Source organism: Colias eurytheme, chromosome 11 (genome assembly GCF_061535395.1).
Source record: "Colias eurytheme isolate Ceu_HAF_F1 chromosome 11, ilColEury1 Martin Lab GWU primary, whole genome shotgun sequence".
Classification (NCBI taxonomy): Eukaryota; Metazoa; Arthropoda; class Insecta; order Lepidoptera; family Pieridae; genus Colias; species Colias eurytheme.
Genome location: NC_142990.1, coordinates 50,812 through 78,100, shown reverse-complemented (window position 1 = coordinate 78,100; position 27,289 = coordinate 50,812). Strand labels below are relative to the sequence as shown.

At 37.0% G+C, this 27,289-nt stretch overlaps 4 protein-coding genes across 5 annotated transcripts; all 4 read right to left on the bottom strand.

The window, feature by feature from the left end:
- Positions 1 to 1,580: 1,580 nt before the first annotated feature.
- On the bottom strand, positions 1,581 to 5,723 carry LOC149904299 (uncharacterized). The gene is made up of 6 exons (XM_090107440.1): positions 4,984 to 5,723; positions 4,701 to 4,765; positions 3,864 to 4,055; positions 3,516 to 3,735; positions 3,290 to 3,433; positions 1,581 to 3,004 (listed from the first exon to the last, which is right to left on the bottom strand). Exons 1-6 carry the CDS (start codon positions 5,086 to 5,088, stop codon positions 2,078 to 2,080), a joined length of 1,653 nt encoding a protein of 550 aa, XP_089963566.1. The 5' UTR covers positions 5,089 to 5,723; the 3' UTR covers positions 1,581 to 2,077.
- Positions 5,724 to 11,443: 5,720 nt separating this feature from the next.
- Positions 11,444 to 22,564, bottom strand: ABCB7 (ATP binding cassette subfamily B member 7). 2 transcript variants are annotated; one of them, XM_090107543.1, is made up of 13 exons: positions 22,370 to 22,564; positions 22,168 to 22,273; positions 21,358 to 21,488; positions 20,754 to 20,931; positions 20,413 to 20,579; positions 20,039 to 20,317; positions 18,998 to 19,172; positions 18,586 to 18,743; positions 17,709 to 17,869; positions 17,507 to 17,636; positions 17,261 to 17,389; positions 12,490 to 12,636; positions 11,444 to 12,414 (listed from the first exon to the last, which is right to left on the bottom strand). In XM_090107543.1, the coding sequence occupies exons 1-13, from the start codon at positions 22,523 to 22,525 to the stop codon at positions 12,196 to 12,198; spliced, it is 2,136 nt and encodes a 711-aa protein (XP_089963669.1). In that variant the 5' UTR covers positions 22,526 to 22,564; the 3' UTR covers positions 11,444 to 12,195. The 2 variants fall into 2 exon arrangements, with proteins under 2 accessions (XP_089963669.1, XP_089963670.1); XM_090107544.1 differs by having other exon boundaries at positions 21,358 to 21,434.
- Positions 22,565 to 22,687: 123 nt separating this feature from the next.
- LOC149904297 (SET domain-containing protein 4) lies at positions 22,688 to 24,995 on the bottom strand. Its single transcript, XM_090107545.1, has one exon. It carries the CDS (start codon positions 24,619 to 24,621, stop codon positions 23,248 to 23,250), a length of 1,374 nt encoding a protein of 457 aa, XP_089963671.1. The 5' UTR covers positions 24,622 to 24,995; the 3' UTR covers positions 22,688 to 23,247.
- A 1,377-nt stretch (positions 24,996 to 26,372) lies between these two features.
- Positions 26,373 to 27,118, bottom strand: LOC149904296 (uncharacterized). The gene is made up of 2 exons (XM_090107548.1): positions 27,078 to 27,118; positions 26,373 to 26,906 (listed from the first exon to the last, which is right to left on the bottom strand). Exon 2 carries the CDS (start codon positions 26,882 to 26,884, stop codon positions 26,492 to 26,494), a length of 393 nt encoding a protein of 130 aa, XP_089963674.1. The 5' UTR covers positions 26,885 to 26,906; positions 27,078 to 27,118; the 3' UTR covers positions 26,373 to 26,491.
- Positions 27,119 to 27,289: the final 171 nt, after the last annotated feature.

The window sequence follows — 27,289 nt, the reverse complement described above, 5'->3', positions numbered from 1 at the left end:
AACTGCGAACGCGGAACGAGTGTTTTTGTTATTGTGGGTAACAAAAATAAAATTTATTAGAGTTTAACCAAGAACTAGTATGTGATGTTTAGTATGTGATAGATCACATACTAAAATTCAGAGCAAATTAAGAAAGCTAATTGAGGTTTTATCTATTGGCTCTATCTCACTTTGTATACTTTTCACGTAGGTATATACCTAATAAAAAAGTCTTAAATCCAATTACATAATATGTTAAAGAGATGTATATGTATATATATACACAGAATCAAAAAAATAATAATAACGACGTAAAATTAAACCTATTTACATATTTTTGTGAATTGAAGTGAGTAAGAAATATCGGCAGAAAACTTTTGAATATCACGTACGGCACATGGTACTGTGGTGGTACACTGGTATACGTAGTACCAGTGTACCACCACAGTACCATAAGGCCAGATTAGCATATAAATATGTAGTTATATAAGTTGAAAGATTTTTTAAATTATCAAACTTCTGCTAACTAATATTCGGTAGGATTTGAAGACTCACTGTAAAATGTCTGTGGCGATGTTACCTATTCTTGATACCTTTATTAAACTCATAATTACAAAGCCCTTTCAAAGCTTTTTTTAAAGCAAATCTACAATCAGCCACATGGAGCTGCAGGACCATGAGATAAATTACGTCATTTATTCCATTCCGGTTCGCTCGCACTCTCGCCGTCTCAACACATTAGGTTCAATTTATTTAGATTTTCTGCTTTTTAATCGTTTTTACGCAACCTTTGTGGTAAGTCTGGAGTTCAAGGTCTACCAGAAGCTATTGTATTAAATTACAAGCTAATTATAGCTATTAAATTACAAGTGGGTGCGTAAAAATGTTTACTTAACATCTTCTGTTGACCTATAGATCAGTACATATTTAAATTCAATAAGCGAGAAAACTTTAACAGACTCCCTTATCAGTATTGCATGGATATTTGAAGCAGGCTACCTGCCGCAAGGGCAATAACGGTTGGACGGCGCGGCGGTCGGAGCAATTTCAGCTGTTTTCTAAATTTCCCCTGCTTGCCTATACACATCACAATTAAGGATCCAATTCCAATATTGCCCCTGCGGCAGGTGGGTGGGTAGCAGGCCTTATGCAGCATTAAAACATTAATTGAGGATGTAAATAAATAAAAACCACTTAGTTACATCAGAAAATAGTTTTTAATCTCATTCATTCACATTAGTAAAACATTTATAACAACAAGAATATAAATAACTTCGAGATACATAAAAGCTACAAAATTCCACGCAGTAATCACACAAATCACGATTTATATAAATTTCATGAATAGATTCAAAATGTACAAAATGTACTCGGTGCCGTTTGTCCGAGACAGCCACTCTTCGCGGTACCGAAATAGTGAACAAAAAAGGTGTTATTTAGAGCTATTGCTATGTCTTTGTGTAAACGATTATCTTATCTTTGAAGCCCATTCGATTAAAACAATGAAATCGACAAACAACTATAGTTGAACAAATCAATTAAAAAAAAAAAAAAAAAACATACCGGCCGAATTGATAACCTCCTCCTTTTTTTTGAAGTCAGTTAAAAATCATAAATATCAGATAATTCGTAACTACTACAGTATATGTAGTAGTTCACTTAAATGGCACAATAAAATTTTTTAGTGTAGATTATTAAAGCAAGACTCTATAATTTTTTTTATATTTAACGTACCTCTATCAGTTCTTGTTAAAATTTAACGCTATGATATTTTGAATTAATTTACATATACGGTATCTCCAATGAATATTTATATTCTGTACCATATAAATTTATCTAAAAATGACAATTAATTAATATTCTCTTTCTCTCTCTGTCTTCATCCTTACTCAGTCCACTGTTGGACATAGGCTTCTCCTAAGGCACGCCATTTAGATCGTTTAAAATAATAATTGTCTAATTAATTATAAAATTAATATTGTCTAAGGATAATCACGAAATATTATTGTATCAATATAAAATCAGAACTTTACATTCTATTTAAATATCGGAGATCGCCTAAGGGGACCTGAGAACTATCAGGCCTCGAAAATGAATATCATTTCTTTCCCAATAAGTCATCGAGAAGATCTTGATTACTCATATTCGCATCGCCCAGTAAATTACTTCTGCTTTCAACTCTGGAGTTGCGGCGACCGGAAACTGAACGTTTTCTCGTGATCGGTACAGATTCTGTAAACACGTGATCGGTTAATAATTTGAAATTGTTATTCAATTCCGACAGAGCCTCGTCCGGTATGTCGCCTCGAGCGTTGACCAACTCGTTCATCTTATCGACCGCGTGCAGCTGCTCCACGAGTTTGTCGCTGTCGAACCTCGATTGACTCAACCGCTTCATGTGGACGTCGATGACCTTCGAACTCTTTTCTATGTCCTGAAAGATGTCTTTACAATATTTATCGACAGATTTTCCAGACAGCTTCCGTTCCGCGACGCCACTCTCGCGTCTCAGGCAGAACTCGCCCACGTCGTCCCCGGGGCCGCGATCGCTCGTCCCGCCCGAAATCGTCGCCGCATTCGACGTCTCAATAAACGAAACCGTCGAATTCCTCCTGCCCCTAGATTTGGGACGCTCGATATCCTCCACGACGCGCTCCTCGATGGCCTCCTCGGTCGACTTTCTCCTCAATGCGCTCGGTTTACGCGACGGCGGCTGCTCGTTCTTTATAATTTGATTCATCAGTTGCGTTTTCATCAGCTCCATTTTCTTCTGCACGTCTTCTGGGGGAGCGCTCGCGAGGTCTACGTCGTCGACGATGGCGAGGTCGGCCATGCCGTCCCGCACGGTCCTGGCGAGCTCGAGGACGTCGGGCGAGCGGGCGGTGTGCGGGGCGGGGGGCGAGCCGCGGGAGGACGCGCGGCGCGAGCGCGGCTCGGGGGACGAGCCCGTGTCGTCGTCCTGCGACAGCGCGCTGCTCACCGTGCGCGAGCCCTCGCACAGCTTCGCCAGGAGGCTTTGATCCATCTGTGACAACCGACGAAATAATTTGTAGCTACGATGTTAGTATTTCTTTTTTAATTAAATTTTGTGTGTAATGAAACGAGTTGTCTTTACGTCCACCAGATATCATACATTAGATATAATGACAACTCGAATAAGATATAAAAGATATAGGAATTTCTCGTAAATTCCCATAATTATTATTTCCCGTATTTACCATAAACAAATAGATATTGGAATACAATAAGTTTTAGATAACCAGAAAGCACAACAAAACCTGGTAACGCAAAATGCTTCTTTGATACTTACGCTCCTGTCGTCGTTACTTCTATTGCTACCTTCTTTTGAAGGCTTACTCAGAGGTCTAGCGAACTGATGAATAGCCGTCATTTTAGTTGGGGACTTACTGCCGCCCCCACGACTTGCAACTGTACTGATCATTTTTTCTTTCATCTGAAAATTTATTGTTATTAATAAATTAAATATATCTACAATTATTTTAATCGTTACACAAACATAGTAAATATAAACACACCTCAATTATAGTCGATAGCTTATCAGCGTTGCTTATGGCAAGGTCGAGATCGTGTCTTGTGTCTTTATGTTTATTGATCTCGTTCTGAAGTTGGTGCTTAAAATTCTTCGCCTCGAGTGCGATGCGTCGCTGCAACATGCTGATGGTCTCATTCTGCTGTTGGACCTTCGCCGTCAGGTCTGCCACTTGACTTTGGAGTTTCTCACGTTCGAGAAGATTTCTAAAAATGAAGTCATAAAGTTGAAAATAAATGTGGTGTTGTTACCTATGCAATAATGCTTCCTCCTAATGCAATAATTTGATGTGCAGTGTATTTAAATTGTAAATGTGTCAGCAACGTAGACGCACTTGTCCTTGCTGAGGTCGAGCAAGTGCTGGTGCTCGTCGCGCAGCTGCTGCAGCTGCAGGTCGCGCTCCTTGAGGCGCGCGCTCGCGTCGCGGAACTGCGCCTTGAGCTGCTTGTACCGGGCGTGCTGCACGCGCAGCTCCTCGCTGTGCGCGTTCAGCACCTGCGGCAACTCCGCGTTCGAGTTCTCGTATCTGCAAACCGAGCGTTATAACTTCTGCATTATTTTAAGCACGTTCCTGTTGCCGAACCGTAAGCCCTATTAAATAATTTGGAAAATCCAAAAGTGCACGCCTCATAATTTTTTTTAATAAATATTTATTAATTATTATTTTTGTTTATTTAATAACAATTAAACCACATCGAATCAGACCCTGAAAAATGAAAGGGTTCTATTCCTGAGCATACTCAAGCGTAAGAGAAAAAAAAAGACTCGATTAGTAAAGTATTTCGGTCGCTATCGTGTTAACAAGAAAAAGGATCCGCACATACAGACACACGGACGTCCAAGACAGAACTTTTTTAAACTGTTTTTTAACTAGTTTAAATAACAAAAATGACATCAAAAATATCATGAACGTTAAAAATAGTGTTTTTTCTTAATATGTGTGTGTATGTATTATCTTACAAGTGCAATGTATGATACATAAAGACATTTTAAGTTTGAAAAATCAGATGTTTTGCGCGAAGTGACAGTAGTACCCACCTCAACGCTTCGCTTATGAGGCGTGCAAAAATTTACATCTCTAGGGCGATTCCTGCCAGACGTATATTATGTAAAAAGAAATAAAAGCGATAGTTAGTATTGAAAATATCATATTATAACAACACAAAATCACCTTTGTAAAGCTATTTCCTGTTTCTTCTGAAGAGCGCGCAGAATTTTATTTTCGTTGCTTAGCTCCTGTAAAATATTAACATTACGTATTATAATAGTAGATAAGTATATTAATTAAGATAAATCATAGTTATATCTTAGGTATCTCATGATTCTAGTACCTAGTATGTAGGTATTAAAAGCCATAAGATGAATTGAAACTCTATGATTATTATGTGAATCATGAATGCTATACGGTTTGGATGAGATCTCGAGCGATATTACACAATGTGTATGGTCCGCACCTGCAAGTGGTAGTGCGCGTCGGCGAGCTGGTTCTGCAGCTGCTTGACGCGGTGCGTCTTGGCGGAGAGCACGCGCTGCGCCACGAAGCGGTCGCGTGCGGCCATGTCGCCGGCCCCCGCTCCCCCCACACCCCCCGCTCCCGCACGCTTGCGCTTCGCCAGCAGCGTCAGGCGCGAGCTGCTGCTGTACACGCTCTCCACCGAGCCCCTTCAACCAACCGCGCACGTACTTCAATGTTCTGATGCGTTACTATTTCATCTATCTACTTCAAATGGACATGCGCATAAAAAAGAGCGTGAGTGTCGGAAGTGAAACTTCTTTGTAAAATATACAACATATTATAACACTGCCAAAGGCTACAGAATAACACTAGTGAAAATATTCTTCATTTTAGTATGTTAGACCGGACTCTCAGTGGAGTTTCGTTTGCAAAAATCGCGGACCTAAATCTGACTTCTGATATATATTGTATAGATCCCAGACATCCTATAGACAGATGTTGCCAACCAGTTTTGTGGTCCCCCTGCCCGCACCCCGGTAATTAAATATGGCATACAAAGAAAAAAATAAAAATTTCCAAAACATGCCGTGTGGGGTATCAAATGAAAGAACTTATTGAGTAGATCACGAATATATAGCATACTATATACATTTCTTACACTTTCTCTAAGATTTTTTAGAAAATTTACGAAAATGGTCCATTTTTGAGTTAACTTTAAACCACTATAGATTGAAAACTCATGAATATATTTTTTAAATTATTATATTAAATAATTAACAATAGTCCATTGTTTACGATTCAATATTTCGTACAGTGAAATATTTGCATGGGGGAGTGGGGGGAACATTCAAAGATGGCGAGTATATTTTCAAGTTCATATAGTATATAGTTATTTTCATCAAATCCACCACATAGCTCACTTATATTATATTACGAACTATTGAATCATAAACAATGGACTATTGTTAATTATTTAAAATTATAATTTAAAAAATATATTCATGAGTTTTCAATCTATAGTGGTTTAAAGTTAACTCAAAAATGGACCATTTTCGTAAATTTTCTAAAAAATCTTAGAGAAAGTGTAAGAAATGTATATAGTATGCTATATATTCGTGATCTACTCAATAAGCTCTTTCATTTGATACCCCACACGGCATGTTTTGGAAATTTTTATTTTTTTCTTTGTATGCCATATTTAATTACCGGGGTGCGGGCAGGGGGACCACAAAACTGGTTGGCAACATCTGTCTATAGGATGTCTGGGATCTATACAATATATATCAGAAGTCAGATTTAGGTCCGCGAATTTTGCAAACGAACATCTCCTTGGAGCCTGCTCTATGTGTCTACTTAGTTCAACATTAATTGATTATAGGTCTGTATGATGTTTCACAGCTTCAGTATACATTTTGTTTAGCTTTAGCTAAAGCTATGAGTTAAAATTACAAAAATGATGTATGTTAATGTGCGTCAAATGTAATAAATAAGTCCTAAGCTAAAGCCTCAAGTATCAAAAACATTATCAGTTAATGATGAAACCGGCTCTTTTTCAAAATGATAAATAAGGATACTTAGGTACTAATTTTGAAGTAATGATAACAATTTCTTACGCAAAAAAATTCTATGTAACTAACTAGGTATATGTGTGTAATTAATATTTTGTATAAATTTAATACCTATCAATAAAAATAGCTAACCTTTGGTTTCGTTTCTCTTCTGGCACTAAACTTAACACTGACATATTGTATATCTTATCAGTTCCTCATTTTCCACGTTATTAGAAAAATCCTATCAGAAAGTTTGCAAAAGCTTGGTGTTGTGCTTGCGTTGCTATGGTAACCAATAACATGTCAAATCGCTGCTGACAGTTGTTCAAGAGTGTTTTCCTCGACGTCTCTATGCCTCACCCACTTATTGGTGGCTTTGTTCGCAAAAAGGTCATCTCTGTGGTCATCTCGCATGAAAATAACAGCACTATATACCAATCTATGCTAATATTATAAAGCTGAAGAGTTTGTTTGTTTGTTTGAACGCGCTCAGAACTACACATCTCAGGAACTACTACTAGTCCTACCTATTTGAAAAGTTCTTTCGGTGTTAGATAGCCCATTTATCGAGGAAGGCTATACATTATCACGCTAAGATCAACAGGAGCGGAATAATGCGGGTAAAACCGCGGTGCACAGCTATTTAATAATTTTAAAATTACTCTTCAGATCCTCAATAATAGATAGTAGAAAAAATTTAATGTACCAGCTATGTACAAGCTAAATATTACCTGTGCTAAATACGAATTATGAATACCTGGTTGATACCAGGCTAAATCTTATATATAAAAATGAATCGCAAAATGTGTTGGTAAGCGCATAACTCGAGAACGGCTGAACCGATTTCGATAATATTTTTTTTATTATATTCCTTGAAGTACGAGGATGGTTCTTATGTAAGAAAACGTAAATATTATGTACCACGGGCGAAGCCGGGGTGGACCGCTAGTTATTTATATATAAGATAAGTTATTCTTTTCATCTACAGTAGTGAAATAAATATAAATTTTGGAGGAAATATTTAAAATTTCATAAAATTCTGATGAGAGAAATTCTTGGTCGTCTGAATACGAATACTTTTTCTTGAAATCGTTCCAGTAATCCATTAATTTAAGAGTTTGTTTCATACAAAAAAATCAAATCTTTCCTCTATAAAACCGGGTGATATTCGATATCCAATATGTCCATACGTAATATACTAATATATTACTTACTCTGTGGGTGCCTTTCAAAGTGTTCTCCGAGTATGTTAAGTTCAATGTGCACATAATTAATATGACATAATTTTGTGATCATAGGTCTCACAGACTGGTAATATGAATACAGGTGCAGTTGGAAATAGTTTAAGGATATGAAATAAAAAAACAATATTGGTAACAAAATAATATACTTAACATCAGACTGTACAGGTTACTTTTATTTACATTTTTTTATATTGCTTTTTCAACAGGCTATTGAAACAAACCGAACTTTTACAGCCGTACAAATAAACGAGTTATAACATTTTATGCAAAGAATAAACTAAGAATAAGGAAAAATCATACAAATAAACACGAAATAAATGTAACCTAGTATAACTTCGTAATAAGTATTCATACTAATGCTATTCCGTCCTTATTACGGCTACCACCCTAGTATAAGTCTGACATAACCGAATTATAACATATCTTTTAGTACATTGTGCTGTGTTTTACAAGTTTTAGAAGCAATTTTCAATCTAAATTTGAGATAATAGCAATGAGAGTAATACGAGAAGTAGAAAAAGTTGAGCAAATTAATAATTTCATTACGTACCAATAGGTACGTAATGAAATTGGAAAAATTTTGTATGAAATGGAAAATTTTGTATGAAATGTCAAAATATACGAAATTATGAAAAACCCTTTTGATATTTATAATGATTTATTTATTTACAACATGCGCCAAACCATACATACATAAAACTTATTTCTAAACTTATCACAATAATATATAACTACACTTTCGTTGAAAATATAAATCTTCTAAGCCTGGAGTTGTATGTTTTGAGTACCAGTTATTTGGCAACTCTCTATCTCAAGGTGGGTTTATCTTCGTATAGCGGATCGCGTTATCTATCATTTGCTTGCATATTTAATGATATATTTAAATTATTTCCAATAAATATTTAAAAAATAAATAAACAGAACATCGTATGATGAAACTTCACAACAAATTCGACGAAGTCAAACGTCAGCAAAATGACAGCACCAAGGCTTAACCGTAGACAATTTCAATGTTTTTCATAATTTTGTGAATGAATTGCGACGTTGCCGCTTCGCGCCTATTGCATAGCGTGAGCATAGATACATCGACGTTATTCCAAATTTATTTGTAAGAAATTATGACATCCTTATTCTTTATTTATTCTTATCATATCTATGCATTGCATAAGGTTTGAATAAGCAAGTTTTTATTTGTACGGCTGTTATTCTATTACAAATATATATTATATAATTGCTGTTAAAAAAAAAAAGACGGGTTGCACTCCGGGAGTGGCGGCAGAAGAGAAAACTTGATTATTAACGTTGAGCATGTTTGATATTTTGGAATGGTATCCGTCTTACGCATGGAATATAAGGGCTAAAAAAAAAAAAAACATCCGTCTTACGCACAGAACAGTAAAAACATATAGAAGTGCTGTAATGTCTAATTAGTATGAAAACCAGTGTCGCCAAACCCACACATTTAAACCGATAGTTATACAGTACACTACAAGTAAACTATGCCTTTGATTGGACAGCTTAATTTGAGTAAAAACTGACTTAGGTTATAAATTCAGCATTTCAATATGTACCCTAACGCACCATGTTACGGTTTATTTTAGTATAGGTAACATCCCTAGGTATATTAGCTGTTTTGTTTCTCATTGCACAGAAATTCCAAATTCGAAAACATTCAGCTACTCCACAACAGAGGGCGTTAGTTTTCGATAGATATAAATTTGAAACGCAACACATAGAGATAAGGTTGAAATTTGTGTCACTCAACATTAATGACATTAACTTGATATTTATCTGATGCTATGCTCTGAGGGATGTCAGCCTTGTTATCGATAATTCACAAATAAATATTTTTTGTGTATTTTTTTTTCTTTCTTTTATATGAGTATAGTATAATGCGTCACATTTTGGAGTATGTTTATTACTACTAAGTACGTCTTTTTATATTATTATTATTAAATAAAAAACGGAATAGAATAGTATAAATCTATATTTACAAAATACAAACAGAAAATATGCATTATTTTAAATCTTGGAACTGCTGTAGGTTTGATGTATCGGTGGCCTTTGTTAGACCGCTTAGTACTGTTCGGCATCCAGTTAACTCGTCACGTTGCATTTATCCATTTCTCTTTTAAATTAGCCTCTTTGGGAAATCTATAAATAAATTAGACAAATGAAAGCTAAGGAAAAATAAAATAAAATTTAATATTTATAATGTTTGTCTTTTCTAAAGTATCGATACTGTCGATATGCACCACAAGCATCACTAAAGCGAAATTCGTTTGTTTATTGCAATAATATTCCAGAAAGTCTTGTTTGCTGTTCAATCTATAATAGTACTAATTTCTTATGGATTAAGGTTCATTTTGACTAGATATTTGTATACAATTTTGACAAATTACGACAAGCGAAGTTATAACATAAAATATAATTAAAATAAATTAAAATAAGACTTACCGACGGTATGAAACGCCTTCATTGCTGATATTATTTCGTCTGCTATCATTTTTGCACTCTTTATACCGAACAACACGTCCTAATTAATGAATAAATATGGAAAAAAGGTTTGACAGCTGACAACCGACTCGAATATTTTTCTGCGCACAACTGAGAGCAAGTTAGGTGATCTAAACTTATCATTGACACGTGGGCCACGCCCACATCACACTTCTATCTACTTTACTGTTCTGTGGTCTTACGCTTTTTCGATCAGGCCACGTGTCCTGACGCGAGTTTAAGATTTTATACCCAACGCCGCTAAAGAAGTTTTCACTTCAAAAACTATAGCTCAAATCTTGCAATGTACAAAATTCATAATTACATACATCCTATATTATGTACATCTAATTATTTAAATTTTTATGACATCAAAATAAAGACAATGTTTAAACAAGGATAATAATTCAATATATGTAATACAATGTTTAGCTTGATAAAGTAATACATAAACATAAAACGGTATTTTTAAAAGCCATAACTTAATTAAAACAATGCAGTATGAGGGTTAAAATATTAACTTATTTTGGCAATCAATCTAGTCTATAGTTTTGAAAATCATTCTGAAAGCCGGGGTTGGATTGTCCATGTACATGGAATTTATTCCATTGTTTAATGTTTTTAATCAGTTTAGATACCAAAAAAACAAAGTATGTAAAGAAACTTCATTTCTTTGTATTAAGTTTAAGTAGTGGATTTTAATTTTGCCGCTCGGCATAGATAATATTATAACATTAGTGAGACATACCTACGACAGAGGTCGCGAGAGAACTAATAATGGCGAACGACGCCAAATAAAATTGTAATATGTTAAGTAATCTTTGATCTGTTTAAATTGTGTGCTTAAGTTAAATTAAACTTTAAATGTCGTTTCTTTTGTTTTCAGGTTAGTGATTTTTTCATCGTTTAATTTAAAATCCCTTATAAGTATAATAAAAAATATACATATCTTAACTTTTGTCGGTCAGCGATGTGACGTAGACTATAATATTATATCATTTTGTATAGTTTTTCGCTAAACAAACTCCGTAATTGTGGTAATATGTCGTTTGAAATTACGTACGAAATATCAGAATGGAATGATTTTCAGATTTTATTTTATATTCCAGTGGTCTATTGGCAGGTACATGACAATCGTTTGAGCGGGAAATGTAATGTATTACAGTAGAACTCCAATTATCCGAATTAATGGGGACCGGGACCCATTCGGATAATCAAATATTCGGATAATCGGATTTAAAAAAAATATTGCCATTGGGGAGAATAAAAGCTACGTTTTGATATTGCACTATTTTTTTATTGAATTAAATGAAAGAAACATGAAATTTTCACATGTTTTAAATATTTTTGCAATCATTTTTCTTATTTCCTCTAGTGAAAACGCATCTTTATCATCATCATCCTCTCCATATTCTTGTTAGGGGAAGAATAATAGCGCACTTAGACTTTTTTTGGACAATTTTTTGTGATTCGGATAATCGGCGATTCGGATAGTCGGAGTTCGGATAATTGGAGTTCTACTGTATTACAATTTCCACGCTGTTCCAATCTCTATAAGAAAACGGCGATTTGGAGATTTGAACGAGATTACCGAACAGAAAAAGAGCGACCGCACTAAAAGAATACGTATGAATTTTGTTATCTATGCATTATTTTTTTAATTTTCTCATAGAGCGACGAAGTCGTTCTACTCGTTGCCGTCGCACAGAATTTTTCATTCATTAAAACAATCTGTGTTTTTTTTTACGTATGCAGTCCCCGAAATCTGCGACAATACAATACGGTATCCTGTGTCGTCGCAGATCTCGGGGATCGAACGCCCGGGGCGCTCGTCTCGGGGCTAGGGCGGTAGGGCGCTAGGGCGCTAGGGCGCTAGGGCGCTAGGGCGCTAGGGCGCTAAGGCGCTAGGGCGCTAGGGCGCTAGGGCGCGGGCGGGTCGGGCGGCTGGTTCTGCTGGCGCCACAGGCGCGCGTACAGCGAGGCGGGGTCGGCCAGCAGCGCGCGGTGCGAGCCGCGCTCGGCCACGGCGCCGCGCCGCAGCACCAGGATGAGGTCGGCGTCGGCCACCGTGGCCAGCCGGTGCGCGATGCAGATGGACGTGCGCCCCGCCGTGGCCGCGCGCAGCGCCTGCAGGATCGCCTGCACAGTGCCACACACGGCGGTTACAGTACACGGTACACAGAGCACAGCGCGCGGGACGGGAGTAGTACTCACGTGCTCGGTGAGGCTGTCGAGGCTGGAGGTGGCCTCGTCGAACACGATGAAGGGCGCGTCCTTGAGGATGGCGCGCGCGATGGCCACGCGCTGCTTCTCGCCGCCCGACAGCTTCAGCCCGCGCTCGCCCACCTGCGTCTCGTACCCCTGCTCGCCGCGAACGTCGCGTTACCGCTCATATTATGTTATTCATTAAAAATATATAGTATAAGAAAACAATATAACATTAATCCTTAACATCTCAAAATATCAATACTGCCGTCGTATCAGAGAAGGGCTCATCTAGCATTTTGGTGGAACTGAGATAATTGGGTTTAAAGTTTTTACCATATTCTACTTCATAGCGTAGAAACCGCGTTGATACCACTTACTAGAAGAAAAGGCATAATTGACTGTGGGCACAACTGGCGCGTTTCGACCGAACCCTGCCCTCCTTTCCTCACCCCTAATCGCAAATAGTTAAAAGAAAATTGTTATTTGTGCCTTTTATAGTTACGTTAATTATTTGAAACATGCAAGGATCTTTTATTAAGTAGACAGGGCACATCTGGCCACACATCTGACATTTGAGCCTTTTCTTTGTGTTATGTTGTAGATGTGCCTTTTGAAAGTAGTTTTTAGTAAACATCCGTATGAAGTAAAGTCACATCTACGTATAATATGTGCCTTTTCATTGTAATGGTAAGTAAATGTGCCTTTTAACACCTTTTAATTACATAAAACGACAATATTTGTGTCATATTTTGTGCCTTTTTATCTCCGGATTCCTTAGAGATAAAATTCTACAAAAAAATTAAGCAGATGCGCCTTTTTTTCTTGATTCCAAATATGTATATGCTACAGTCAAAACCCTGAACCAGTCAATATCCTTATTGACGGTCATTAAGCTTATTGACTAAGGGCGTCGGTTATCAGTTAATAAGGATATTGACCGGCACCCTTAGTCAATAACCTTATTAACTGATTTATAGAGCAGACATTCAGTCAATATATAGTTGTGGTCATATAATTAAGAACGATTTGAAGTACTAGAATTTTTTATTTAAATAAAGTCATACACAGAGATGTGCACCTTCTGAGAAGCAACTAGTTATGTCATAAAATAGCCACATTAATAGAGCAACTAAGTTTAAGAATAAATAATAAAATCGCCAACAATATTTTATTCAAAAATAATTTATTTTACCAAAGCAACACATTCAAATAATAGTGAAGCTGGACAAATAATTAAGAACGATTAATTTATCTGCTCGGGAATTGTTTTGTATGACACTTTCATTAAAAAAAAAATACAATAATACGTTGCGAGAATTTTTTTTAAAGCAAGTTAATACATTTTTAACTAAAATTAATATTTAATAGCATGTCCACGGCTTTTAATTACTGCTTTACACCGGCGAGGCATTGACCCTATTAATTTTTGACATTTTCCTAGAGAAATAGAGTTCCATTCTTCTTAGAAAACGGCGTACAGCTCCCTTAAATTTCGACACTGTGTATTTGAAACCTTTTTCTTTACTTCGAACCACAGATTCTCTATTGAGTTTAGGTCAGCGCTGTTAGCTGGCCAGTCCAAAACAGAAACTGACTGCGCTGTTAGAAATTTCTTTACAGTGTGTGCAGTGTGCTTTGGATCATTGTCATGCTTGAATGTCCAAATAACCGGTAGAACTTCTTCAGCATAAGGTAACATTGTTTCTTCCAGTATATTTTCCAGAAAAGCACCCCCAAATTTTCACATTTCCACCACCGTGCTTTAATGTAACTTTCGTGTACTTAGGGTCGAATTCTGTATTCGGAGGACGTCCAACATATCGTTTTCCATCGGAACATACTCTGTTTATTTTCGTTTAGTCAGAGAAAAGTACATTTTTCCACTGTCGCACAGTCCAGTTTTCATATTTTCTTGCAAATCTAAGCCGGGCTTGCCTGTGGCAAAGTTTCAACATGGGTACTTTTCTTGCTATCCGACCGTGCAATTTTTCTTCTACCAAATGTCTTCGAATAGTGCGTGCTGAGATTGCTGAAGGGTTATTTTCGCCGAAATATTATTTTCTCAGCCCATTGGACCCTTTAAAAGGATTTTGTTTCACCATACGGACGATGTTTCGGTCATCTTGAGTTGTTTTTTCCGCCTTGGCATACGTGGGACATCTGAAGTTGTTTGATACGTATCAAAATGCCTTATAGCGTGGAAAACCATAGTTTGAACATTGCAGATGCACTTTTTATAAGGCCAATTCATCCCGCGAAGTTTTATTATAACTTCCCTAGTAGATTTATCACAACTTTTATTTTTTTCCATTTTTTTTTTATGAGAAGTAATCACTTTTAATCTTTTGCAACACTTAATGGCGCCAAAATTATACAAACAATCACAACACACAACAAATCGAGTCGAGTGTTCTCTATTGAAATTTGAATAAAAGTATAAACTATTCAGCGTTCTTAATTACGTGACCAGTAGTTAGTAGATAGGAATACTATGTTTAGAAGTAGTGTAAAAAGTTTGTCTATTAATTTTTAGGCTAATCACGTGTATTAATGAATACAGTGATTTGTTGGAAAAGTATTTCTATATCGAGAAAAATAAAAATAATTACATGAAATAAGTTATGCATCTTAGTCTGAAAAAATCTTCCCTTTGTATCAGCGTTCTTAATTACATATATGACCACCATACATGTCTGTGCCACCACTGTAGGTTTGAATAGATTTTAACACTTAAATCTTTCTGTATTTTCGGTATAATGATGATGATGATGATGATGATGATGATGATGATGGTGGTGGTGGTGAAAAATCGAATAAAGCACGATTTATTGAAAAAATCCTAATTAATCATTACTTTTTTGAATTTATTATTTAAGTAACTGTATTTTTGTGCGAAACGGAACGCGCCGGGTGCCTAAAAAGCCAGTACGGGGATTTCCCTTTAGTCTAACGTGCAGGTGCTATTGAATGTCAAACAAACTTTTTCCATTGGTGAAGCAATTGTTTGGAGCGATAGCTTCTTCAGCTGCTGTAGAAAGAGTGTTTTCTACATTTGGAATTGTTGACCCTAGTTTTTAAATAAGATATCTTAATCTGTTTTATGTTGATTTCTGTGAAAGGAAGTAAAATTAAACCTTTTTGTTTTAATCATTGATTTTTATTGAAAAAATCGGTTGATTTAAATCATGATTTAAATCAAATTTAATCATTATACAACAGCCTGGTGCGTAGTATATTAGAATACGGTTCTGTAGTTTGGAGACCTCACTATGCGTGCCATTCCTTACGATTGGAAAGGATACAGAGAAGATTTCTTTTGCACCTTGTTTATTCTAGTGGGAAATCAAAAAAACAGTTACCATCATATAAAAAGCAATTATCTCATTTCAAAATTACTTCTCTTGATAATCGGCGGGTACTTCTTGATTTACTATTTGCCTTAAAATTGTTCAATGGTAAAATCGATTGCCCCCAAGTGCTGCAAAAATTTAACTTAAAGGTCCCTTCCAGATATCCTCGTAAGATTCTATTGCCGCTGTGTCCTCCTCAACGCAGAACCGTATCGGGTCGGAACTCACCCATTCTGAGAATTTGTAAAACTGTAAACGACTACAGTGAGTTTTTTGATATATTCGTAGATTCCCCCAACAAGCTCCGCAAAAATTTTAATTCACTTTTTAAGGAATAGGATAGATTAAGTACATTATAATTATATATCATTGTTTTTTTTTCTGTTTATCGCTAATTGTATACTTTTAAACTTATTTTTCGCATGTTGTGTTTACCTGTAAGTGTTTTTTTACATTGACCTTATAATTGTGTATATGAATTTTGATATGTTATATGTAATGTAAACAAACGTTGGTAGACCAAAATAAATAAATAAATAAAATGATTTAATCGTGCCAACGCCCAACCCTGATTTTGAGTAATTATTTGCTTTATTTAGCAAGAATCACATTTCCCCGAAATCAATAATTATTGAATATGTTACGAAACTTGCAAGATATTATTTTACTTGATAGGTATTAAATTTATTGCAATTTGATTATTTATTATTAGATACATTACCTGCTTTTTTCGCTTCGCCGCCACGAGAAATATTAACATTGCATAATAAACAAAGAGCTCACTTTTTATTTTCACTGCTTATGTCAAAGTATTCCCATAAAGACGATATTTTCTTCACTGATGCCATTTCTCGTTGCTAAATCTTTTAGACCTATGTATAATGTACTTAAAATAATAAGAGCACAAATAAAATTATAACCTAAAAACGATCACGCACGTGTCTGCCCTGGATGTAAGCCTGCATTCAATCGACACAATAATAAAATTGTACAATTGTTAACTTCACTTCATCAACGAAAAGACCCGAATCGAACCGGTCCATCCTATCCTATAAATTTTTTTAATTTATGTATAAGGATTTTAGTTTTAGTCAGTACCGCATTGGGTTAATCCTGTAAAGGTAATTGATATATGTGTGTGAATAAATAAATAAATAAATAAATAAATAAATAAATAAAATCGTTCGCGCGTCGCCTACGCAAACGGCTAAGTTTCGCCGGATATTCGGCTATCCGGCCACTCGGTCGGCCGAATATCCGGTATCCGGTATCCGGCCAAACTGCTATCCGTTTCATCTCTAGTTTTACTGTAACATATATAACTCAATTTTTCAATAAATGTTAGTTGTGCCCTTTTTTCTTTCGACGGCAGAATAATATGCTACGTTCGTAATGTCAATCGCCATGCACATTCCTTCATAAGCTACCTTAGGCCACGTGACGACGGAATCGTGCAGCTCGGCCATCTTGCTGGCGCGATACACCTCCTCCGCCGACTTGCTGAGGTCGCCGTAGTGCAGGTTGTGGAATATCGTGTCGTGGAACAGCACGCAGTCCTGGCGTTTATTTTTAATATGTGATTCTTATAAACACAGTTCTTATATATTTCGTTCTTTAACAATAACACGAAAGCGACGTAGAGTGAGAGTCGCGAAGTGAAACACAAGAGCAACCTGCGGCACGATGGCGATGTTGCGGCGCAGCGAGGCCAGCTGCACGGCGCGGATGTCCTGCCCGCCCACCAGGATGCGCCCCGCCTGCGGCTCGAAGAAGCGGTACAGCAGCCGCACCAGCGTCGACTTGCTGCAACACCCCGACCGTTAGTAGTTAGTCGTCAGTGAACACTAGGCGAGCGAATAGAGCCGAAAGCGTTACCCGCTGCCGGAGCTGCCGACGATGCCGATCTTCTGGCCGGCGGGGATGGTGAGGCTGAGCTTGTTGAGGATGGGCTGCCCGTGCACGTACTTGAAGCTCACGTCGCGGAACTCGATGCTTGAGTCCGCCGCCACGCGCAGCGGCGGGGCCTTGTCCACCTCCTGGAATACTCACACAGCTATTATTTTGTATAATATGTACATTGTACATGTATGTATGGAGGTTTGAGAAATTTGAAGAAAAAGTCTTCAATGAAATCCAGCGTTAATTTTTAATTGTTCAAATCACGTGTGATGTGTGGGGGGAAGGCGAGTGACGTGTGTTGCGGCGTGTGACGTGTGGTAAGGCGTGTGACGATTGGTAAGGCGTGTGACGTGTGGTAAGGCGTGTGACGTGTGGTAAGGCGTGTGACGTGTGGTAAGGCGTGTGACGTGTGGAAAGGCGTGTGACGTGTGGTAAGGCGTGTGACGTGTGGTAAGGCGTGTGACGATTGGTAAGGCGTGTGACGTGTGGTAAGGCGTGTGACGTGTGATAAGGCGTGTGACGTGTGGTAAGGCGTGTGACGATTGGTAAGGCGTGTGACGTGTGGTAAGGCGTGTGACGTGTGGTAAGGCGTGTGACGTGTGGTAAGGCGTGTGACGTGTGGTAAGGCGTGTGACGATTGGTAAGGCGTGTGACGTGTGGTAAGGCGTGTGACGTGTGGTAAGGCGTGTGACGTGTGGTAAGGCGTGTGACGTGTGGTAAGGCGTGTGACGTGTGGTAAGGCGTGTGACGTGTGGTGACACGAGCGACGCGTTTGAAGTCGCTGACCAAACTTAAAATGTGTTTTGTTTAGTATAAGAAATGTGATCGAATGAAAGAAACGTGGAGTCCGTACCCTCACACGCGACTGCACGGTCATGAGCGTGAACATGGTCTGCATGTCGACGAGCGCCTGGCGCACCTCGCGGTACACGGAGCCCAGGAAGCCCAGCGGCACCGACAGCTGGAACACCAGCCCGTTCACCATCACCAGGTCGCCCACCGTCATGCGCCCTGCACACGCCAACCTCTCAGTGCCGAGCTCGACAAAAATTACACGTCACACTTTTTTTACGTTTTACTCGTTATTAATGAGCTAGCCGCGTCCCGCGTTTTCGTTTTCGCTGAAAATCAGTTCAAAATTCGTTCAAATAAAACTAATAGAGAGAGATCGAATACACAGAGAGACAAAAATGATTTTTGCACTATATGTATCGTGTATGCATTCAGTAAAGCGAGGGTATCTGAGTATAGACGCAGCGTCGGACCATGCGCGATCTCGTTGGCGGCGAGCAGCATGATGGCGCTGAGGCCGGCGCTGAAGATGGCGTGCTGGCCGAAGTTGAGCAGCGCCAGGCTCGTGGCCGTCTTCAGCGACGCCGCCTCGTAGCGCTGCAGGCTCTCGTCGTACTTCCGCAGCTCGTACTGCTCGTTGCTGAAGTACTGTCGCACACGGAACTCGATAAATATCATTATGACTGTGCAAATACACACACATATTCTCCTCAGAAATAAATTTTTGTTTTTTTATTTTGAATTATATTTTAATGAGGACAATGTCGATAATAGTTTGACAATGAAAAATGCGTTGCGCTACGCTCCGCCATATCCTTACTAAAATGTAAGTAAGAATGTAAATTGATATGCAATTAGATCACGTACACGACTTTGTTATATGTAAAAAAAATCGGGTTAAATAATTATAGTCCGGGATACATCGCCCATTTTTGCAAGTGATTACTATCAAGCTAATTTTTCGTGAGTAGCTTTATTTTGATGAGACGCCCAATAATTTCATGTACAAAACTCTCGATTGTGGTAGCTACCAGAGGAAATAAGGATAAAATATTTTGATTTGATGGTTCTCAAATATTAATTACTAACTGAATGTTTTTTTTTTGTTCAATCTCAAGATAATTATCTAAATTATTCGAAAAAATATTTGTCCTACAAAATCTATGGTTTGATCAAAGAGTCCGCCTTTCCAATGTGTATCGATAACGAAGTCATCATAAATGATTACTAACCAGCTGATTTTTTTATTTTCACTTATTTAATACTTATATAATTCAACAGACATATTGTCCTACAAATTGCGTAATAAATATTTGACAACCGTCAAATCAAAAATTTTTATCCTTGTTACCTCTGTAAGCTACCACAATCGAGAGTTTCGTACATGAAATTATTGGGCATCTCATCAAAATAAAGCTACTCACGAAAAATTAGCTTGATAGTAATCACTTGCAAAAATGGGCGATGTATCCCGGACTATTAGCATCTAGCTCGGCACACACGGCGGGCCTCACCTTGACGGTCTCGTAGTTGATGAGCGAGTCGACGGCCTTGTTGCCGGCGTCGTTCTCGGCGCGGTTCATGTGCACGCGGAACTGCGTGCGCCACTGCGTCACGGCCAGCGTGAAGGCCGCGTACACGCCCACGCAGCCCAGCGCCACGCCCGCGAACGCCAGCCCGCCCTTCAGCCCCAGGATGGACGACACCAGCGCCAGCTCGAACGCCGTCGGCACCACGTTGAACACCATCGCCGACAGCACGAAGTTGATGGCGCGCGACCCGCGGTCGATCGTCTGCACCGGCCGTCCATATATTATTTTCTATTCTGACGTTCGTATAAGCAACATATAGGATATAATATGCAGAAGAACGTGCGGGGGGGGCGCACCTTGGACAGCGCGCCGGTCTGGCGGCCCAGGTGGAAGGCCAGGTCGAGGCTGTGCAGGTGCGTGAACACGTTGCAGGCGAGCCGCCGGATGGAGTGCTGCGCCACCTTGGCGAACACGGCGTTGCGCAGCTCGTTGAAGCCCGCCGCCGTCGCGCGCGCTATGCCGTCTGACGGACGATATTCATTCGACGTTATTAAAAAAAAACAATCGCATCGAACGCAAATAAAAATTTTTAATTAGAAGAGTGATTCGATTCCCATGGCACGTGACGTGTAATATCCCGCCTCTACCGTATACGGCGGGAGGATTTGTCTAGGTGATGGGACTTTAGTGAACTTACAGCCGACCAACAAGCTGATGACGCTGGTGGTTATGGCCTCGGGAACCGTAGACACGCCTAGGAGGTTGACCTCGTCGACTGCATACTTGAACAGGAAGGGCACCATCACATTCATCACCTTGGCTCCGAAGAGCAGCGAAAGTGATATCATCACCCTGTTTCTTATCATTGCGTTGTCCTGTGACCACATGTAAACTACTTTATAGTCGACCAAAGATTATTATTATTAGAATCAAACAATCCGATTAACAGATTATACTATGAATGATATTTATAATGATATATGGTAATGTAAAATACAATATGAGCCATGTTTGTTTATGCTAATGTGATAATGGCATATGAATAACTTATAGAAGACTAGGTTTCCGCCCACGGCTTCGCCCGCGCATTCAAAGAAAAACCCGCATAGTTCCCGTTCCCGTGGGATTTCCGGGATTGCGTATTGTAATTGATTATGAAAATATTGTAATTAATTACAATCTCTGTATATTATCTGTACAGTCAAAAATTGTTTACTTTAATATGCATATTGATTGTACCACCAATACTTTGCTATTAACAGGACATGTTCTATAATATAGTTTGCAAAGAACAAGTTTACCTTTGGCCACACATATTCCATCATCCCCCGCACCATATCCATCCCCGTGACCGGCTTGGCATCTCCCAGGTTGATGTCTTCTCGAGACAAAACAGAAGCACCTGGATGAAAGCAGTCTCTCTTTTGGATACCTAGGGATGGGACACCACATCAGGACTCCTTTAGGAATGGATTCAATCAACATAGAAGGAAGGAAAAGCGGGCAAACTAATGTGAGGGGTGCAGGAGGAGATCTGCTCAACCAGGCATTAATAACAATACACATGAAATGATTAAAAATAGAAGAAACAAACTATTCAAGCAATACCAAACTAATGTTTCTAATGATTATAAAACTACAGAATATAAGTACCTACTTAGCTTCATAGTTATTACAATAATGTATACATCAATTGAAGTAAGAACTTATACGAGTGTGATGGATTAAAATGCTATAAATATTCATTGGTTCAGACAAAAACAATGAAGCGTGTATTTACAAGTAATTCACCTTTTTTTTTTTCAATATACAATTTTCACTATTCCAAAATCTTTTTAGTACAGTATAGTTTCAAAATAAATCAGTATAGTTTCAATATAATAATAAAATTTATATGAACACAATTTTGGAACTGTAATTTAAATATTATAATGATAATAATTGGTATTCAAATATTGACTTGGTTATTTTAACATGTAATAAATATTTACAAGGTCAAGTTGGATTGCGCAATAGCAGGTCAAGCTAATGATTAAAAAGTGAATAACCATACAGGAACCTTAAAACATACAGAAGTTAAATGCAAATCATATTTTTTAATGTTTTCTTACCAACTGGAATTTTCCCAGTTTTAGGCTTATTGGCCAGAACCGCTGCCAGCACATTTTTGGCTGTATCTTGACCACCTGCATTACTTGGAGGTGATGAAGAATAGTACTAAAACCGAAAAAAAAACCCACTGCTAATTTTCATTAAAAATAGTAGCTAATATATTGAAAGAAGACTTTATCCACTGTTTTATTCACAACGTACCCTATAATAACTTGAGGCGACACATTGTTTACAAACTATATTTAATTGCGGCTTATTATATATCAACAATCTAGTGCTTGAAAAAGCTTTTATAAATTTTTTGTGATTTTTCAAAATTTTATCAAACCTCCGATTTGACAGCAATGCAGCCGCCATGGTTGCAGGCTGACAAATGACATTACTAATGTCACATTAGAACTGCGTATTTTTCACATTTTGGCACTTGATTATTGTTGCCTGATTAGTTAATTTTTTTTGTAAAATAAAAATAAGAATTCTATATAGTGGGATTACCACATCATTACAGACGGGCATAGAAACTCTTACTTTTTTCGAAATCGGTTAGCTAATATTATATTGACAAAAGTGTACTGGTTTGACGAACGTTTGACTTTCGCTATTTTTCCGACGAGTTCGACTAACGCCCACGCGACTAAGCCGCCGGTACCAGCGTTCACACCATCATTTTTCTTTTTGTCATTCCGTACTAAGACCCCTGTAGAACCGCCATCCTGTTACAAATGAAATTTTGTGTCAATATCTCCTGGTCTATATAATAATATAATATGAATGACTCCCATTCTTCTTTCAGTTGAGCCAATCGTAAAGGATTAAAACTAGTACCTACAGTACTCCAAAATTAAAAATGCGCATGCAAATCTTCGCTAATTGTCGTATTTTCGAAAACACTCGAATCATTGAATCGTAAGAGTCTATGAGATAATATACTAAATCAGTCAGAAAGAGAAGGAAGTAAAGTGTTTCAATCACAGGTTTCAATAGGTGGTGTTTTGCAGAACTACCCTCTTTTAATTTATTTATTTGTACAGATTTCATACTAAAGGAAAATAAATAAAATTGGCTATATTTCTATTTACCTAACTTTTAATAAACTTTTCTAAAATTCTAACATATTGACACATAAGTTGTATACAGTTATTGAGTATAATACACTCATCAAAATTCTGTAATTTATCTAAAGCATACTCCATATCAACTAATTTATTTTTAACAAATGGTTTGATGAAATCAATTAAAACCCTATCATAAGAACAGATAGCTGCAGAATACAACAACCTACTCACATTAACATCTTCATTATAAAAATATTTAACAACTAAAAGTAAACCGTAAAAATTAAAACTCAAACCCCTTCCATCAATATACAAATCCTTATTGAGACCATGATTGCACATAAAATTACACTGTTCTTGTGAAAGCTTTATATCTCTGGAGCTGCAGAATAATTTAATTTTTTCAAATTCAAATTCAACACAATCCAAATCATTTGAAGGTAAATAAAAACCATACTCAGTAATAAGTTTCAAATTATAGCTATCCCCGTAACATATAAACACTTGGGAATATGCTTTGAAGTCATTCTTAGTGTATATTGAAAAGCGCACATCTGAAAATATATCCTCTTTTAAATTGACTAAAGGTATGTTTTCTATTTCCTTATTTACTAATAGTTTAGTTTCATTTATACAATTGGCACTATGATTTATCATATCTAAGAACGGACACAGTGAGATCCTGGTGTTATCATTTATAATGGCTAAAATAGTATTTTCCTTATTTGTTAAATTTATCAACTTTGATAAATCCATGTAAACACATCTAGTGTTGACCGTAAAATATGCCCATTCATAATTAGATTTTGTAAAATAGTTTGAAAAATTTTGCACATTTTTCTTAGTACTTTTGGTGTTAACCAATATGTTCACAAAAATATCAAACGATCCATTTATTACACTTTTTTGGTTTTCAATTACTGTTAAAATTTCAGGATTTAAAAAATTCTGTACATTTTGCTTCAAAAAATATGGTACTGTATAAGTATGTGGTAAACTTCTTAAATAGGTATGCCACTTTGAATTGCTATCTTGCGACTTTAAAAACAGTAAATAAAATGCTAATAACGACTGAAATGTTACACATTGCCTATATTCCACTAAACATTGCTTATCGTTATCCAAAAATATACTATTAAAATCTACATCAATTAACAAAGTTGTAACATTAATAGTGAGGTTCAGAGGTAGATTAACTATTTCTTCTCCTGCCTTAATTTTCTTCTTTGTCAGCACTCCACGATCGCTGTCTTTGAACACTGCTAAACTAAGATTTTTACTTCGCCGAATGCCACATTGTGCCAGCCAAGAATTTAATGATATCACTTCCCTGTTTTCGTTGCACGTATGGAAGTTGTATTCTCGTTTATGTTTTCTCCAACGACCAGTTCTACCCATTACTACTGTTAATTACTCTAAGTAACTTCCACTTGAAAATGCCTTTTTGGTGAAAATAAAACTACATCGAAATCTATATGCCGATTACCGATTAACAGCATATCATTAGAGAATTAGAAAATAACACATTCGATGCTATGAATAAATCGTGTTAAGGAACTGGGACGTATCATAAAACGGGTAACTCGGTATGTAATTTAGTTGTTAAATGGCAAAAATGGGTTGAGTAGGTACACGTTGTGTACAAACAGCAAGTATATACAAAAGTACTCTGTGTCCTGTGACAAACAGGCAGAAAAGGAATACCTACATATGAAATTATCATCGGTACGTTAACTGTCAAGTGTCAAATAATAATTGTCGTTGACAGCTAGGTTTATTCCTCCTTGACATTGGCAGAATCCGTCCTCACTGGGATCGGGAGTTGCCATTTGCTAAAAAGAAGAAGAAGAAGAAGGTTTATTCCTCTGAGGCTAGTTCATTCTCACTCTACGTCTCGGGGTTATGACTTTGACAGGCTGTATATATCACTTGTATCCGTAGACAGAGAAACCAATTGTATCACTGATCAGCTATCTGTGATATGTATGTATTTTAAGTATGTTCATCTTGATATTCCCTCGTAACTTCTAAACTACCCGAATTCGACAAATGACATACATATGTATCATTAGAAGCGTCCGTTGGTTATAGGCTTAGAGCATTATGGTTTAATGCTCTAATGTTATAGGTTATATGGGGTTTGAAACCCCGGGTTTTACAAAAGCTAACGTAAAGCTAATTATTAATGTGGCGCCCTCTAGCGGACAAAACATACATAGTAAAAAAATAAAGTTAAGATAAATACCATGTTTGGTATCTTGGTATTTGAAAGCTCTTTACTTGTACATTTTGAATATATATATATATAATTATATAATATATACACTTCTAGTGTTACAAGTGTTTAAGGGGGGTGGTGACCACTTAACAACAGGTGGCCCATCTGCTCCTTTGCTTGCTCTGACAATAAAAGAAAATGTATATATAATTATATATAAATATATATATATATATATATATATATATATATATATATATATATATATATATACACTGTATTAATTAATATTCCTTATTACTTTGAACTGCAGCAGTTAACTTAGTTCCTTTGAGTTAATTTAAAATACAGTCGACTCTCGTTAATTCAAACCTGCAATAATTCGAACCTTTCTATAATTCAAAGTTCTCACGAGGTCCCTATAAAATCTCTTTATATTTCGAACTAAATCCATACATTTTTGTGCACTTGGTAATTCGATGAAAATACCATGTCTATATAACAAAACGACACGTTAATTCGAACTCATCGGCGTCCAACACTCGACAATTCAAAGTTGCAGACAGAAAAAGGCGGAAAGATTGTAAGCAGGTAGTCAGGTTGGTACATTTTGCGACAAGTTCAAACTTGTTCAATGAGCCGTTGTTTTTGTTATGATTAGTTTGACTTTACACTTCTCACGAATATGTGAATATATTATGTTTAGTTATCATTCGGTTACTGTAGAATAGCATTTAATAAATAATAAATGAATTTGAATTTGAATAATTGATTAACACTTAATAATTCGAAGTTTTATTTATTTTCTCTCACAAATTTCGAACCATTTGATATTTCAAACTGTTGATAATTCGTAATATTTTGAGAGTCCCTCGAGTTTCGAATTAACGAGAGTCGACTGTAGTATGTATATAATATATAAACACAACTATAAAAGCACATTATATTCATTTATTTAAAAACACAGCGTCAATATCCCTGTTAACTTTAAAAAACCTTCATGCACCAGGAAACTTGATTGATATGATCAATAATAATTTTTGGATTTGTTCACCTAAAGCATTCAGGATGTTCTTTCATTTCTATAGCTATGCCTTTTTCAACAAGTGGGGCTGTAAAGCGATCAAAGGTTTGTCCACAACACACATACACTGGGCGCTGCAGTTTAGTGGCAAGGCGTCGAGCCAGACCCGCGGCACTGCTCTCTTCTCCAAGGAGTGTAGTCACCAGCGAACCGCGCTCCTGCGGCATTCCTAGAGCCATTTCAGTTAGCACTGCCTTGTCACCGCCAACCCACACAAAAAGTGATCCTTCCATGCACAGCACTGCTACTTTACATATAAGTTCGCCGCTCCATACTTCAAAATCATGTACTTTCCATTTACTTTTACAATACTCAATTTGGTGTTTTGAAGTTGTTATGAGTGGCGATATCTTTTGCATACTGCTTAGAAAAACTTTGTATCTAAATAATACTGAATTACTAGTCAAAACTCAAATTCTAATGTCAAAATTATTGACATAATTTTCTGTCATGATGGGATTGATTTTTAAAACACATTTTTTTTTAGACTCGCTTATTAATAAAAAAATCTTTTGAATCCACTAAAAACTTTAGCTTTTATATGTATCTTACCTTTTTAGTTTTTATTGCATAGTTTTAGAAATAAATATTTTATAGGAATAAAGGGAAGTGTGATACAGATTCTAAATGACCAATGAGTAATGACGTTTCCAAGACGGACGTTTCCAATCCGAGCTCGAATCCGAGTTTCCAATCCACCATGACCTTTTGACGTTTCTACTTTTTATTTCTCTAACCAATCAGGTTGAGACATTTGTATTTCA

Bases quoted from the DNA above. Each gene is read 5' to 3' on its own strand.
- LOC149904297 (XM_090107545.1), bottom strand. From the start codon at position 24,621: ATGGGTAGAACTGGTCGTTGGAGAAAACATAAACGAGAATACAACTTC.
- ABCB7 (XM_090107543.1), bottom strand. From the start codon at position 22,525: ATGGCGGCTGCATTGCTGTCAAATCGGAGGTTTGATAAAATTTTGAAA. The intron at 21,489-22,167 runs GTAAGAAAACAT...TCCCATCCCTAG, and splicing joins AACTGGGAAAATTCCAGTTG to GTATCCAAAAGAGAGACTGC. The intron at 12,415-12,489 runs GTGAGTACTACT...GGCACTGTGCAG, and splicing joins TCGACAGCCTCACCGAGCAC to GCGATCCTGCAGGCGCTGCG.
- LOC149904296 (XM_090107548.1), bottom strand. From the start codon at position 26,884: ATGCAAAAGATATCGCCACTCATAACAACTTCAAAACACCAAATTGAG.
- LOC149904299 (XM_090107440.1), bottom strand. From the start codon at position 5,088: ATGGCCGCACGCGACCGCTTCGTGGCGCAGCGCGTGCTCTCCGCCAAG. The intron at 3,434-3,515 runs GTGTGTTTATAT...ATAAATTTTCAG, and splicing joins AGCTATCGACTATAATTGAG to ATGAAAGAAAAAATGATCAG. The intron at 3,005-3,289 runs GTAAGTATCAAA...CGGTTGTCACAG, and splicing joins GAAGTAACGACGACAGGAGC to ATGGATCAAAGCCTCCTGGC.